This window comes from Pezoporus flaviventris, unplaced genomic scaffold (assembly GCF_033815535.1).
Source record: "Pezoporus flaviventris isolate CSIRO_AGI_PZ_B2104156 unplaced genomic scaffold, CSIRO_AGI_Pfla_v1 ptg000188l, whole genome shotgun sequence".
Classification (NCBI taxonomy): Eukaryota; Metazoa; Chordata; class Aves; order Psittaciformes; family Psittacidae; genus Pezoporus; species Pezoporus flaviventris.
This window is the reverse complement of record NW_026892736.1, coordinates 334,466-349,753: the sequence shown is the minus strand read 5'-3', so window position 1 is coordinate 349,753 and position 15,288 is coordinate 334,466. Positions and strand designations below refer to the sequence as shown.

The window sequence follows — 15,288 nt, the reverse complement described above, 5'->3', positions numbered from 1 at the left end:
CCCTCCCAACCCAGCATCTTCCAAACCTGCATCCCTCCCAACCCAGCATCTTCCAAACCTGCATCCCTCCCAACCCAGCATCTTCCAAACCTTCATCCCTCCCAAGCCAGCATCCTCCAAACCTTCATCCCTCCCAAGCCAGCATCCTCCAAACCTTCATCCCTCCCAACCCAGCATCCTCCAAACCTTCATCCCTCCCAACCCAGCATCCTCCAAACCTTCATCCCTCCCAACCCAGCATCCTCCAAACCTTCATCCCTCCCAACCCAGCATCTTCCCCTCTCTAAACCCACGCCCTCCATTATCCATCCATGTGGTGCCCCTCGGAGCAGCCAGGGCTCAGGGGGTGCTGCTGGGATGCACCCTCCCTGCGCTCAGCTCCAGCACTGAATCATCTCAGTCACAGATTCGCTTGGATGCGATTTGGGGAGGGGAAGAAGAAGAAAAAAAAGCAGCAAAGCAACAAAACAACAACCCAGCCCTTTCCTTCCTCCTCCTCCTCCTCCTCCTCCTCCTCCTCCCCTGGGAAGGGGTGACAGCAGCATAAATAGCAGCCTGCACAGCACAGGGCCAGATGCAAAGCGAGCGGCACCCGTGGCACCATGGCAGAGCCTTCGCTGCCCCTCTCCTTCCTCTGCCTCCTCGCCTTGTCCTCCGCCTGCTACATCCAGAACTGCCCCCGAGGTGGCAAACGGGCGCTGAGCGACACAGCCCTGCGGCAGGTATGGGGTGGGATGGGGGTATGGGATGGGGGTTTGGGCAGCACAGGGAAGCTCTGTGGGATGCTGAGGCTCCTATGGGCACCCCTGGATGTGCTATGCTCCCCAGTGCACCCGCTGTTTGGGAGGGGTGGGGGACATGCCCAAGGGCACGCCAGTGGAGGATGAGCACCCCGAAGTGCTGCTGTCACCTCAAGGTTGGATACAGCAGAGTAGGGGGACAGGATACATCTATAGAGCAGGGACAGGATAGATCCATGGAGAAGGGACAGGATAGATCCATGGAGCAGGGACAGGATAGATCCATGGAGAGGGGACAGGATACATCTATAGAGCAGGGACAGGATAGATCCATGGAGCAGGGACAGGATAGATCCATGGAGCAGGGACAGGATACATCCATGGAGAGGGGACAGGATACATCTATAGAGCAGGGACAGGATAGATCCATGGAGAGGGGACAGGATACATCTATAGAGCAGGGACAGGATAGATCCATGGAGCAGGGACAGGATAGATCCATGGAGCGGGGACAGGATAGATCCATGGAGCAGGGACAGGATACATCCATGGAGCAGGGACAGGATACATCTATAGAGCAGGGACAGGATAGATCCATGGAGAGGGGACAGGATACATCTATAGAGCAGGGACAGGATAGATCCATGGAGCAGGGACAGGATAGATCCATGGAGCGGGGACAGGATAGATCCATGGAGCAGGGACAGGATACATCCATGGAGCAGGGACAGGATACATCCATGGAGCAGGGACAGGATAGATCCATGGAGCAGGGACAGGATAGATCCATAGAGCAGGGACAGGATAGATCCATGGAGCAGGGACAGGATACATCCATGGAGAGGGGACAGGATAGATCCATGGAGAGGGGACAGGATACATCCATGGAGCAGGGACAGGATAGATCCATGGAGCAGGGACAGGATACATCCATGGAGAGGGGACAGGATAGATCCATGGAGAGGGGACAGGATACATCCATGGAGAGGGGACAGGATACATCCATGGAGCAGGGACAGGATAGATCCATGGAGAGGGGACAGGATACATCCATGGAGCAGGGACAGGATACATCCATGGAGCAGGGACAGGATACATCCATGGAGAGGGGACAGGATACATCCATGGAGCAGGGACAGGATAGATCCATGGAGAGGGGACAGGATACATCCATGGAGCAGGGACAGGATACATCCATGGAGCAGGGACAGGATAGATCCATGGAGCAGGGACAGGATACATCCATGGAGCAGGGACAGGATAGATCCATGGAGAGGGGACAGGATAGATCCCTGCCCACGGCAGGAGGGTTGGAACTGGATGACCTTAAGGTCCTTTCCAACCCAAACCATTCTGTGATTCTATGATTCGATGGAGCAGGGACAGGGAGCATGGTGGGGGGCAACGTGAAGTGCCTAAAGAGGGACTGGTGCCGCAGCGTGAAGACGCGCTGCTGGTGATGGGGACAGAACAGGTCACCCTGTGTGAGGGTGGCACCTCCAAGGGCTGGCAAAGCAACAGCAGTGCAAGAAGGGTGGGAAAGATGGGGAATAAGGGCATGGTGGGCCAAGGGGAATGGCTTGAACCTGCCCGAGGGGAGACTGAGATGAGCTCTTAGGCAGAAGCTCTTCCCTGGGAGGGTGCTGAGGCGCTGGCCCAGGGTGCCCAGAGAAGCTGTGGCTGCCCCATCCCTGGCAGTGTTCAAGGCCAGGTTGGACACAGGGGCTTGGAGCAAGCTGCTCTAGTGGAAGGGGTCCCTGCCCGTGGCAGGGGTTGGGGCTGGGTGGGATTTCAGCTCCCTTCCAACCCAAACCGTGCCGCGATTCGGTGCTGATGGAAGCATCTCCCCCCCTTCCCCAGTGCCTGCCCTGCGGCCCCGGCAACAGAGGCACCTGCTTCGGGCCCGGCATCTGCTGCGCCTCGGAGCTCGGCTGTTACCTGGGCACGGCCGAGACGCGGCGCTGCGCTGAGGAGGATTCGGTGCCCTCCCCGTGCCGGGCGGGCGGGCAGCCCTGCGGCAACGGCGGCCGCTGCGCAGCGCCCGGCATCTGCTGCAGCCCCGGTGAGGAGGGATGAGGGCAACGGGCAGCGGGAGGGAGGCGTTGGGACCACGGGAAGGAAGTTGCGCATCGGGAGGGTGCTGAGGCGCTGGTGCCCAGAGAAGCTGTGGCTGCCCCATCCCTGGCAGTGCTCAAGGCCAGGTTGGAGGGGGGCTTGGAGCAAGCTGCTCCAGTGGAAGGGGTCCCTGCGCGTTGAACTGGACGAGCTTTAAAGCTCCCTTTCAACCCAAACCATTGTATATGGCTCAAAGCTCCTTCCCGAGCCACCACAACGGGATGTTTCCCATCCAGGGTATTCTCACTCCTCATTGTGCTGGAAATACCTCTCCCAGCCCCACTCCCTGGTTAACAAAGGGACTAAAACCAGAGCATGAGCATCTGTGGGGCCACCACCAACCCCTTGCCCACCCGAAACGAACCATTCGTGGTCCTAAACAACAACCCCAATAACCTGTCCCTGGTGCATTGCTTTCCATTGAAGAGACCTGCTCCATGGACACCTCCTGCCTGGACGAGAGCAGCGATGGGGCTCAGGAGGCAGCAGAGAAGAACCTGACGGTGCTGGACGGCTCGGCTGGAGACCTGCTCCTCAAGCTCATGCACTTGGCGACCCGGCAGCAGCAGGGCAAGCATCCCTCCCTCTGAGCCTCGGGTACCCCCCACCCCGGCCAGCACCGACACCCGGAGCCCAGCCTTGTAAATACCTGACCCAATAAAAGCCCTTGTGCACTGTGCTGGTTTCGTCCTGGGTGCTGGGGATGGGTCATGGGGGGGCTCCAGAGGGCACAGAGAGGGTGTAGGGATGGATGTGGGGCAGCACGGGAGGTGGATGGGTCTCCCCTGTCGCCCTTCCCATGTCCCCATCTATCCCCATGCTGTTCGCTCCCATCCGCAGTGGTTTTGGCAGGATTTGTCCCTGTTCTTACAGTGCTGAGGGCAAGGATCTCGGGCAGAGCCGCCCTTCGAGTCCCACCCAATAGCCCCAGCAACACCCATGGGTGCTGAGCTCCCAGCATCCCCAGGGATGGGGACAGTGATGGGATGCGCCACCATCCTGTTACCTCTGGCCAAGACCCCTCCTTGGGGCAGATTTGGGGCTTCGTTGCCTCCAGGAACCAGCACAATGAGCTGCTTCAAGCACGTCTCCTAAAAATGAGAGAAAACAAGGAAAACCACCCAAAAAACCCTAAAATCAGGGGGATTTGGGCTCCCAAATTCACACAGCCCCTGGGGCTGGTGGTATCTTCCCCCATCAGCATCATCATCATCATCATCCCCAAATGGGTGATGGTGGATCAGCCCTGGTTATCCCACCCTCACCCCCTATTTGGGATACCATTATCCCAACTCTCTTCCCCTATTTGGGACACCATTATCCCACCCTCTCCCTCTATTTGGGATACCGTTATCCCACCCTCTCCCCCTATTTGGGATACCATTATCCCAACCCTCTCCCTCTATTTGGGATATCGTTATCCCAACCCTCTCTCCCTGTCCAGGATACTGTTATCCCAACTCTCTCTCCTTATTTGGGATACCATTATCCCAACATCTCCCTCATTTGGGATACCGTTATCCCAACCTCTCTCCCCCTATTTGGGATACCATTATCCCAACCCTCTCTCCCTATCCAGGATACTGTTATCCCAACTCTCTCCCCCTATTTGGGATACCATTATCCCACCCTCTCTCCCTATTTGGGATACCATTATCCCAACCTCTCCCCCTATTTGGGATATCATTATCCCAACTTCCCCTATTTGGGATACCGTTATCCCAACTCTCTCCCCCTATTTGGGATACCATTATCCCACCCTCTCTCCCTATTTGGGATACCATTATCCCAACCCTCTCCCCCTATTTGGGATACCATTATCCCAACCTCTCCCCCTATTTGGGATACCATTATCCCAACATCTCCCCTATTTGGGATACCGTTATCCCAACTCTCTCTCCCTATTCGGGACACCATTATCCCACCCTCTCCCCCTATTTGGGATATCATTATCCCAACTTCTCCCCCTATTCGGGATACCGTTATCCCACCCTCTCCCCCTATTCGGGATACCATTACCCCACCCTCTCTCCCTATTTGGGACACTGTTATCCCAACCCTCTCTGCTCCCCTGGTCTCTTACCCTGCGGGGTCCCTGCTCCAGGCTCTCTCTGGGCTGGGATCTGGGGACAGCTCATCCTTTATAATGTCCCTGCGGGAGGTGGCACCTTCAGGAGGTGGAGCTCCGCTATTCCAGCGGGTCCCATCCGGCACCTCACAAGGGCGCAGGATTGACCCAGCACCTGCTCCCAGCAATGAGCATCTAATCCCAGCCCTTTGGAGGTGGGGGGGACCCAAAATCACCCCCAAAACCATTGGGAAAGGGGCAACAGCAGCCTGGATGGACGATTCCGAGCTGGGAACACACGGGATGAAGGAATCGGGCTGTTCATCTCACTGCTGCACCCCGGGATGCAGGATGTGAACCCCAACATCACCTGAAGCATCAGGGATGTGTGGCTGAGCCGGGATGCGGGATGCTGATGGGAGCTTGGGCATCAACATCCCCAAAAGCACCAGGAGCTGATAACTGAAGGGGTTTTCCACACAGGACACATCCCAATCCTGCCCATGGGGGTCAGGGTACCCCAAGACCCATCTGGGCTGCTCCAGGAGGGTGTTTCCCCCCAATAATCCCTGGGTTGAGCCGCTGGGATGCTACAGCACTGGTGCTGAGCCTCATTTGCATCCCATTATCATGGGCACCGGTGGCTGGCTCGTCCCCAGGGCCCTGCTGCCTGACCCTGGCTGTGTGAGCAGGACCTGGGTGCCCTCAGTGCCCACAGTAAGTGGCCCAATTCAAAGCAAGCCGGAGGGGATGAGGAGAGGTCACGGCTTTCCAGCTCTGGGCTGCCTAAATCCCAATTAAGGAGGTGGAAGAAGGGACTGGGATAATGGCCTCGGCATTAGGGCCTGTCCACAGCAGAGGAATTGGTTCAGCTCTTAATTGCGGTAACGAAGGCAAAGGGTTGGGGTGAGCAGGAGCCCGTGTGGCTGCATCCTCAGTGCTGTTTCTGCAGGGAGCCGGTGGTGACGTGGGCCAGGGCATCACGTCCGAGCTCCAGCGCAGGAGCCAACAGGGAAATGTGGGGGTTCAGGTCTTTGCCAATGGGGTTTGGTGTTTCCAGGCTCCCTCAATGCAGTCAGGGGGGGATCGTGGTCACCATCATCCCGAAGCAGACTGAACCCGGCATTGAGCATCCCCCACCACAGGCAGAGATGGGTGGGAAGGACCCATTGTTTCCCATCCCAGCTCCCATGATGATCCCAGTGGAGGACTGGGGCTCGTTTTCCTCCCACCAGAAGGGATTTTGAAGCCAAGGGAAGCACGATGCCCCTCTCACCCCTCTCCTCCATCCTGTTGCCTTCCTCCATCCCATCCCAAACCCCACCAGAACGATCCCGATCAGAACACGGAGCAACCAGCTCCGTGCCTTGAGGGACTGGCAGAGAAGGGCCCCAAACTGATCCACAACCCCTGCACGTTTCCCTCCCCGTCACGGTCAGCCCCAGTCACCAAGGAGCAAACCAACACCTTGGCCTTGCCCTCACGTCCTCGACCTCCGGCTATTAGCAAGAGCCCTTGGTGTGGGAAGCAATTCCTTGTGGTTCTTAAGGCAGACGGGTGACGCTGGCGCCGGAATGTGTAAGCAGGAGCTGGCACTATATATCCAGGGCTGCTTTTCCAGAGGGGGAAGCTGGGAAGCCTCCCAACCCGCAGCCATGCCCTGCAAGGCGCTCGCCGTCTGCCTCTTGGGGCTCTTGGCGCTCTCCTCCGCTTGCTACATCCAGAACTGCCCCATCGGGGGCAAACGCGCCGTCCTGGATATGGATATCAGGAAGGTAAGTCAAGTCCCATCCTTCCCTTTTCCCAACGTATCCATGATGCTGGAAGGTGGTGGGAATAAGACCAAGGGGAAGGCTCAAGTGCGGCGCACTGACTGGAGGTGCTTCCCGGTTGACTCTCCCCTACGGCTGCTCCGGAGCAGTGCCTGCCCTGCGGCCCCAGGAACAAGGGCCGCTGCTTCGGACCCAACATCTGCTGCGGCGAGGAGCTGGGCTGTTACCTGGGCACGTCGGAAACGCTGCGGTGCCAGGAGGAATCCTTCCTGCCCACCCCCTGCGAGGCCGGACACAAACCCTGCGGCAGCAGCGGAGGGACCTGCGCGGCCCCCGGCATCTGCTGCGGCACCGGTGGGTCCCAGCCCCGCCACGGGGAAGTGGGGATGGCAAAGAGGGAGCGGGGGAAGCGTCCCGAGGGATCTGCTTTGTCCTGTCCACCTGGTGAGGGAGCTGGGGGGTTCAGTGTGGAGAAGAGAAGGCTGGGGGGGGACCTGATGGCTCCCTACAAGTGCCTGACAGGAGGATGGAGCCAGGAGGGGCTGGGCTCTGCTCCCAAGGAACAAGGGATGGGACAAGAGGAACCGGCCTCAAGCTGCCCCAGGGCAGGTTTAGATGGAGCTGAGGAACAATTCCTGCCCCAGAGGGTGCTCAGGCATTGGAACAGGCTGCCCAGGGCAGGGCTGCAGTCACCGTCCCTGCAAGCGTTCACACAGCGTGGAGACGAGGCCTCAGTGCCATGGGGCAGTGGTGGCCTTGGCAGCTCTGGGGCACGGTTGGACTGGGTGAGCTGAAAGGGCTTTCCCAACCGAGCTGGTTCCATGACCTGTCCATCCACCCAGGGCAGGATCGATCCCAACACCAGGGAGGGTGATAACAGACCTTGAGGTTTCAGGGACAGAAGCAAGCAGCAGAGCTCCTGTGGTGCACAGCAGTCCATGCCCCCTCCTGCTTCCATCACGCTTTTCCAGCCTCCTCCCTAGACACTACCAGAGATCCCACCACAGATCCTGGGGAGCTTCAGGACACGGGCTTGTTACTCGACTCCATGCAATTACAATCCACACCGGGGGGGCTCTGGGGGCTGGCTCCTGCTGTCTCACTCCATCCCCTTTCCCCCCCCATGCAGAGGGCTGCCTGGTTGACTCATCCTGCGACCAAGAGACGCTGTTTGCATAGAGCACCCCGGGGAGAAGAATCCCTGCAGGATCCCTTATCCATCACTGCAGCAGCAGGGAACAGACGAGGCAAGTCTGTGACTCAGGCTGGAGTGAGGCTCTTCATTGGAAATAAAGCTTGTACAGAAAAACAATCACAAGGGACTGTGGGGTTTATGGGATGAAAGGGGTCGGGTGCAGGCTCGGGAGGGTGGGATGGAGGGGAAAAGGTGGGTTTAAGGAAGAGATGGGACCTGGACAGGCTGGAGAGGGGGGATTGTGTGAACCTCAACAAGTGCAAGGTCCTGCCCATGGCGCAGTTCAATCACAAGGAGCAAACACAGCCTGGGGAAGATTGGGAAGAGCAGCCCTAAGAATGACTTGAGGGTATTGGCTGACCTCATGGAGCAGGTCCAGAGGAGGCCATGGAGATGCTGCGAGGGCTGGAGCAGCTCTGCTCTGGAGCCAGGCTGAGAGAGCTGGGCTGGGGCAGCCTGGACAAGAGAAGGCTCCTGAAGGGGAGACCTGAGAGCAGCTCCAGTGCCTGAAGGGGCTGCAGGAAAGCTGGAGAGGGGCTTGGGACAAGGGATGTAGGGACAGGCCAAGGGGAATGGCTTGAACCTGCCCGAGGGGAGACTGAGATGAGCTCTTAGGCAGAAGCAGCTCCAGGTGCTGAGTAAAATAAGGCTGAAGGAAGAGACACACGAATGCCAGTATCAGAAGTGATTCTGCACATGCTCTCATTTAGCCACAGCCCAGATGTGCTTTAAACCCTCCTTTGCACAAACAGGACCAACAGGTCCCTCGGCCACAGCAGGAACCAGCAGCACAATGAATTCTTACCCCCCAACAACATAAAGGGCAGGGTTGGTGTTTCCTACTAAGCCACTCAGACCTGTTTTCCTTCATAAGCACCTAGAGGGGTCGAGAAACAGCCCCAGGGAGCGCAGAGCCAGGATGCGCCTTGGGATCGTTCCTGTTTTCCACCCCCTACACGTTTGGTGTGAAACAGGAGGGATGCTGTGGGAGGTGCAATCCCAGAGGCAGAGCAGGAGGCACACGAACCCCAGCAGCTCCGCAGGCAGCGGGGCTGAGGCTCGCTTGTTGTGAGCCCAACTTTCTCCCTCACCCTCCTTCCCGCAGGCATCATCCCTTCCGAAGAAGCAGAGCCAGAGCCACAGGGGTGCTCTCCACCACTTCCAGGTGGATTTATCCGTTCGAAGGGAAGGAACTGGCTCCTAAGTGGAGCTGTTAGGACAACACCGTCCGCTTGACAATCCGCCCTTCCTTGTCGACGGCAAAGTTGTAGTTGCGGGGATTGTCCAGGCATTCCTCGATCCGGGCATCCAGGTTCTCCAGGGTGACGAAGGTTTTGGCTTCTTCCTAAAGGAAGGACAAGGAGCAGCTCCTAACACATGGCCGAGGCACCACAGGAGCTGCTGGTGCTCTGAGAGGCCCTGTGGTGCCTCCAGGATCTCAGCAGGAGCCGCATCCAAGAGGAGGAAACCGTTATTTCCTCCTTTGGGATGAATCCATCCTGTTTTCAGAGCTCTCACTCAGCCCCCATCCCATCCACACGCTGTCAACGCTCCTGGAAGGTGCCAACACACGAATCCCTAAGGGAATAAAGCCTCCAGCTTCCAGGAGCTGCCAGCAAACCCCACGCAGGCAGAGTCGTGCTGCTCTCACCTGGAGCCGGAGAACTTCCTTCTCCCTCTCCTTCAGGAAAGCTTCCCTTTTCCTGGCTTGGGTTTCAGCAGCCTTCAGCTTCTGCCTCCTCTCCTCTTCCTCTTCTTTCCTAAGTCTTTCCTCCCTGCCATGGGGAAAGGAAGAGGAAACAAGATGATTGATCACGCTCTGCGGGGTGGCGTGCTGCTGAGACACATAATCCCTTGGGATGAAAAGCAGAGCCAGAACAAAGGGGAAGGAGCAGCACAGCCGGGATGGGAGAGCCTGGGCTGAACTCAGCATGGGGATGGAGAGAATCCCATCCTTCTCTGCACGGGAAAACAGGGGGAAATCTTAATGGAAAAGCTCTCAAAGAGACTGGCAATGCCACGAGCGCTGCAGACCTGAGCCCCAGCAGGGTCTGGCTCCATTTGGGAGCTCCAATGGGATTCTTCCAGCAGGACGTGGCAGCTCGAGTGCTTTGGCCATGGGGCTGGGCCTGATGGGCTTTTCCCTGTTTTCCAGGTTCAGCAGATGCCGAGTTCCTTGGGAGCACGGACACAATTCCAGGGTATCCCGAGGCTGACCAGAGGATGGCGAGGGAGGGAAGGTGGAGAAACCTCCTCCTGCTGACAGTGACCTCCGCAGGGGAGCAGGAGGTGTCCGGATAGGTAATAAAGGACAAAGCTTGGAACACAGAATCCCAGCCTGGTTTGGGTTGAAGGGACCTTAAAGCTCATCCCAGCTCCAACCCCTGCAACAGGCAGGGACCCCTTCCACTGGAGCAGCTTGCTCCAAGCCCCTGTGTCCAACCTGGCCTTGAACACTGCCAGGGATGGGGCAGCCACAGCTTCTCTGGGCACCCTCACACCAAAAGGGTCAAAGATTGAAGTGTCTTTGTAGAAACGAAGCTGCCTCTCCTTAAACTGAATTCAGTTCAGAAGCTGAAGCCGCAAGGGGCAGGAAGCCCGCACAGGTAAGGAGTCTGCTTTAAAACAAGAGGAACCGGCCTCAAGCTGCCCCAGGGCTGGTGTAGATGGAGCTGAGGACCAATTCCTGCCCCAGAGGGTGCTCAGGCATTGGAACAGGCTGCCCAGGGCAGGGCTGCAGTCACGTCCCTGCCGCTGCTCGCACACCCCCGGCACCACGGGGCAGCGGTGCCCTGGGCTGGGTGAGTTTAAGGGTCCCTGCCAGCCCGGTCCATTCCGCGCCTCCCCGGGGCTGACCTGCGCGCCCGCTGCCGCGCGTTCTCCTCCTGGTTCCAGGCCATGAGGCGCTGGTGCTCCTGCAGCAGCCGGGCCGAGTCCTCGTGGCTGAGCAGGGCCGCCCGCTTCTTCTGCAGCACCTCGGCCTTGAACTCGGCCCTGCCGGGACAAGCACAGGGGAGGCTGCTCAGCTCCTGCCTCGCACCGAGTACCGGGGGGGGTCCTAAACCTGCCCCATAGCCAGCCCAGCCCCAATCCTGCCCCACTGTGACCTAGGGGGTCCAAACACCTCGACTGCAAAGGGGATCCGGAGACCCCAACCCTCCCCTGCCCCACAGCAGCCCCATGCATTGACATCCAGCCCCACATCCAGACCCGTACCCACAGTCGCTGATGGTCTCCAACCCTTCTGTGCCCCACTGCAGCCCCACTGACAAGTCCCTTGTTCCACAGCAGCCCCACACACACAGTCATTGACAGCCCCCAACCCTCCCCTGCCCCACATCCCAAACCACTGCCACCCCCAAACCCCAGCGCTCCCCTGCCCCACAGCCAGAGCCACTGCCAGCCCCATAACCCTCCTGTGCCCCATTGCAGCCCCACTGCCATGTCCCCAGCGCTCCTCTGCCCCACAGCAGCCCCACAGATTGACACAGCAGCCCAACATGGCCACAAGCCCAATGCCTCTCTGCTTCACAGGTGCCCCACAGCCAGCCCCCAAACCCTCCCCGTGCCCCTTTGCAGCCCCACTGCCAAGTCCCCAGCGCTCCCCTGCCCCACAGCAGCCCCACAGATTGACACCCAACTCCACATCACAGCAGCCCAACATGGCCACAAGCCCAATGCTTCTCTGCTTCACAGGTGCCCCACTGCCAGCCCCCAAACCCTCCCTGTGCCCCTTTGCAGCCCCACTGACAAGTCCCTTGTTCCACAGCAGCCCCACACACACAGTCATTGACAGCCCCCAACCCTCCCCTGCCCCACATCCCAAACCACTGCCACCCCCAAACCCCAGCGCTCCCCTGCCCCACAGCCAGAGCCACTGCCAGCCCCATAACCCTCCTGGGCCCCACTGCAGCCCCACTGACAAGTCCCTTGTTCCACAGCAGCCCCACAGCCGGCGCCATACTCACAGTCATTGACAGCCCCCAACCCTCCCCTGCCCCACAGCAGCCCCATACATTGACACCCAACCCCACATCCAGCCCCATACCCAGTCATTGACAGCCCCCAACCCTCCCCTGCTCCACATCCCAAACCGCTGCCACCCCCAAACCCCAGCGCTCCCCTGCCCGACTGCCAGACCCATAACCCTCCTGTGCCCCACTGGCAACCCCGGACCCTCCCTGCCCCACAGCGGCCCCATACATTGACACCCAACCCCACATCCAGCCCCATACCCACACTCACTGACAGCCCCCAACCCTCCCCTGCCCCACATCCCAAACCACTGCCACCCCCAAACCCCAGCGCTCCCCTGCCCCACTGCCATGTCCCCAGCGCTCCCCTGCCCCACTGCCAGCCCCGGACCCTCCCCTGCCCCACAGCGGCCCGCTGCCGGGGCGGTACCGGAGCGCTCCGAGCACCAGGCGGTGCTGCCGGTACCGCTCGGTGATCACCACCAGCTCCTCGGGGTCCACGGCCGGCGGCACCTTCACCCGCGACGCCTTGGACTTGGCGGGGGGGTCCTGCCGCGTCTTGCGGCCCCGGAACGGGACGAGCCGCGGGCCCCAGCACGGACCCGAACCGGAACCGGGACCGGAACCGGGACCGGGGCCTGGGCCCGGGCCCCACCGGCACCGCCTCAGCGCCCGCAGCATGGCGGGCCGCGCGGCGGATGTGACGTCACCGACGTGCTCTCCGCGGGGCATTATGGGAAGGGGAGCGTGCTGCGGGGCATCATGGGAAATGTAGTCCCGAGGGGGTATAGGGATCCCATGGGGCCCGCTGGGGTGCGGACACCGCTTCCTATGGGACGCGGTATCCTATGGGACGCTGTATCCTATGGGACGCGGTATCCTATGGGACGCGGTATCCTATGGGACATGGTATCCTATGGGACGTGGTATCCTATGTGACACAGTATCCTATGGGATGCGGTATCCTATGGGACGCTGTATCCTATGGGACGCGGTATCCTATGGGACACGGTATCCTATGGGACGCGGTATCCTATGGGACATGGTATCCTATGGGACACGGTATCCTATGGGATGCGGTATCCTATGGGACATGGTATCCTATGGGATGCGGTATCCTATGGGATGCAGTATCCTATGGGACATGGTATCCTATGGGACACAGTATCCTATGGGATGCCGTATCCTATGGGACGTGGGGTGCGGGATGAACGCCACAACACTGTGGGATACAGAACACAGCGGGATACGGAGCCATCCCAATGGAACAGGGGCCACCTACCTGCGGGACAGGGAATCCCACCCCTATGGAACAGCCCTAAACACACACCCCGAGGGATGTAACCCAGCCCAAAGGGACAGCGCCCCCATGGAACACAGCCGTTCCCGTCGGGACACGGCACGGCCCCCCCCCCCCCCCCCACTACACGGTGTTCCCCATGGGACACGGGATATGGAACCCCTGGATGCGGGACATGGGATAAGGGACATGGAGCCCCGCAGGGCATGGGATACAGAACGTGGAAACCCTGGGACACGGGATACGGGACATGGAACACTCGGGATGCGGGACATGGGACACGGGGCATGGAACCCCTAGGATGTGGGACACGGGATACGGGACACAGAGCCCCGGGGATGCAGGATATGGGATACAGGACATGGAACCGCCGGGGTGTGGGACACGGGATACGGGACATGGAGCCCCACAGGGCATGGGATACAGAACATGGAAACCCTGGGACACGGGATACGGGACACGGAACCCTCGGGATGTGGGACATGGGGTACAGGACATGGAACCCCTGGGATGTGGGACACGGGATACGGGACATGGAACCCTCGGGATGCAGGACATGGGATAAGGGGCATGGAACCCCGCAGGGCATGGGATACAAAACATGGAAACCCTGGGACATGGGATATGGGACATGGAACCCTCGGGATGTGGGACATGGGATATGGGACGTGGAACCCTCGGGATGTGGGACATGGGATGCGGGACATGGAACCCCCAGGATGCAGGACACGGGATACGGGACATGGAACCCTCGGGATGAGGGACACAGGATGGAGGACATGGAACCCTCGGGATGCGGGACACGGGATATGGGACATGGAACCCTCGGGATGCGGGACATGGGGTACGGGACATGGAACCCCTGGGATGAGGGACACGGGATACAGGACACGGAGCCCCGCGGGGCATGGGATACAGAACATGGAAACCCCGGGACACGGGATACGGGACACGCAACTTGGAACTCCACAGGACACAGCTTCCCTGGGACATGGAACCCCGGGATACACCATATGGAGCCCTCGGGACACTGGATATGGAACCCCCTAGGATATGGGACATGGAACCCATGAGGGGCCCCTGGACACGGCTCCCCCGGGATACGGGGCATGGAAACCCCTGGGACACGGGATATGGGACACGGAACCCCCCGGGATAGGGACCCGGGACGCCCCCCCCGTGCGCGCACACAAACAGCGCCGAGCCCCCGCTCCGCCGCACCACTCGCTCCGGTCTCCCCGCTCCCCTTTATTGCCGCTCGCTCCCGGGGCTCGGCCGCTGCCGCTCCCCGCTCCCCGCTCCCCGCTCAGCGCTCCCGGCCCCGCAGCCCCGCGCCCTGCGGAGGAACCGCCCGTTGGTGGGGCCGGGGCTGGTCACGGAGCAGAGACCCCCAGCCCCGTCCCGGTCCCCATCCCCATCCTCTCATCCCCATCCCCATCCCTGTCCCCATCCCGGTCCCCATCCCGGTTCCCATCTGCATCCCCATCCCGGTCCCCATCCCCATCCCTATTCCCATCCCCATCCCACTCCCCACCCTCATCCCTATCCTGGTCCCTATTCCCATCCCCATTCCCATCCCCATTCCAATCCCCATTCCAATCCCCATCCCTGTCCCGGTCCTCATCCCCCTCCCCATTCCCGTCCCCATCCCACTCCCCATCCCCATCCCCATCTCGCTCCCCATCCCCATCCCCAATTCCATCCCCATCCTGGTCCACATCCCCATCCCCGTCCCGATTCCCATCCCACTCCCCATCCCCGTCCCCATCCCACTCCCCATCCCCATCCCCATCCCGCTCCCCATCCCCATCCCCAATTCTATCCCCATCCGGGTCCACATCCCCATCCCCGTCCCGATTCCCATCCCCATCCCCGTCCCCATCCCACTCCCCATCCCCATCCCGCTCTGCATCCCCATCCCCATCAGTTCTATCCCCATCCTGGTCCACATCCCCATCCCCATCCCCATCCACAGTCCTATCCCCATCCTGGTCCACATCCCCATCCCCATTCCCGTCCCCATCCCACTCCCCATCCCTATCCCCAGTTCTATCCCCATCCTGGTCCACATCCCAATCCCCATCCCTCTCCCCATCCTGCTCCCCATCCCCAACCCTATCCCCA

General features: G+C 60.1%; 3 protein-coding genes across 3 annotated transcripts; 2 read left to right on the top strand and 1 right to left on the bottom strand.

Moving 5' to 3' along the window:
• Positions 1-338: 338 nt before the first annotated feature.
• On the top strand, positions 339-3,536 carry LOC133262114 (vasotocin-neurophysin VT). Its single transcript, XM_061441050.1, has 3 exons — positions 339-722; positions 2,601-2,802; positions 3,282-3,536. Exons 1-3 carry the CDS (start codon positions 603-605, stop codon positions 3,443-3,445), a joined length of 486 nt encoding a protein of 161 aa, XP_061297034.1. The 5' UTR covers positions 339-602; the 3' UTR covers positions 3,446-3,536.
• Positions 3,537-6,525: 2,989 nt separating this feature from the next.
• On the top strand, positions 6,526-7,928 carry LOC133262132 (neurophysin 1-like). Its single transcript, XM_061441068.1, has 3 exons — positions 6,526-6,698; positions 6,845-7,049; positions 7,825-7,928. Exons 1-3 carry the CDS (start codon positions 6,579-6,581, stop codon positions 7,872-7,874), a joined length of 375 nt encoding a protein of 124 aa, XP_061297052.1. The 5' UTR covers positions 6,526-6,578; the 3' UTR covers positions 7,875-7,928.
• Positions 7,929-9,036: 1,108 nt separating this feature from the next.
• Positions 9,037-12,628, bottom strand: MRPS26 (mitochondrial ribosomal protein S26). The gene is given in 5 exon segments (XM_061441054.1): positions 9,037-9,235; positions 9,542-9,665; positions 10,747-10,884; positions 12,295-12,557; positions 12,560-12,628. Coding segments are annotated over 5 exon segments (726 nt in total). The 3' UTR covers positions 9,037-9,103.
• Positions 12,629-15,288: the final 2,660 nt, after the last annotated feature.

Excerpts from the sequence above, each read along its gene's own strand:
- LOC133262114 (XM_061441050.1), top strand. The coding sequence starts at position 603 with ATGGCAGAGCCTTCGCTGCCCCTCTCCTTCCTCTGCCTCCTCGCCTTG. Across the intron at positions 723-2,600 it reads GCGACACAGCCCTGCGGCAG|TGCCTGCCCTGCGGCCCCGG; the intron begins GTATGGGGTGGG and ends CCCCTTCCCCAG. Across the intron at positions 2,803-3,281 it reads CGGCATCTGCTGCAGCCCCG|AGACCTGCTCCATGGACACC; the intron begins GTGAGGAGGGAT and ends TTTCCATTGAAG.
- LOC133262132 (XM_061441068.1), top strand. The coding sequence starts at position 6,579 with ATGCCCTGCAAGGCGCTCGCCGTCTGCCTCTTGGGGCTCTTGGCGCTC. Across the intron at positions 6,699-6,844 it reads TGGATATGGATATCAGGAAG|TGCCTGCCCTGCGGCCCCAG; the intron begins GTAAGTCAAGTC and ends GCTCCGGAGCAG. Across the intron at positions 7,050-7,824 it reads CGGCATCTGCTGCGGCACCG|AGGGCTGCCTGGTTGACTCA; the intron begins GTGGGTCCCAGC and ends CCCCCCATGCAG.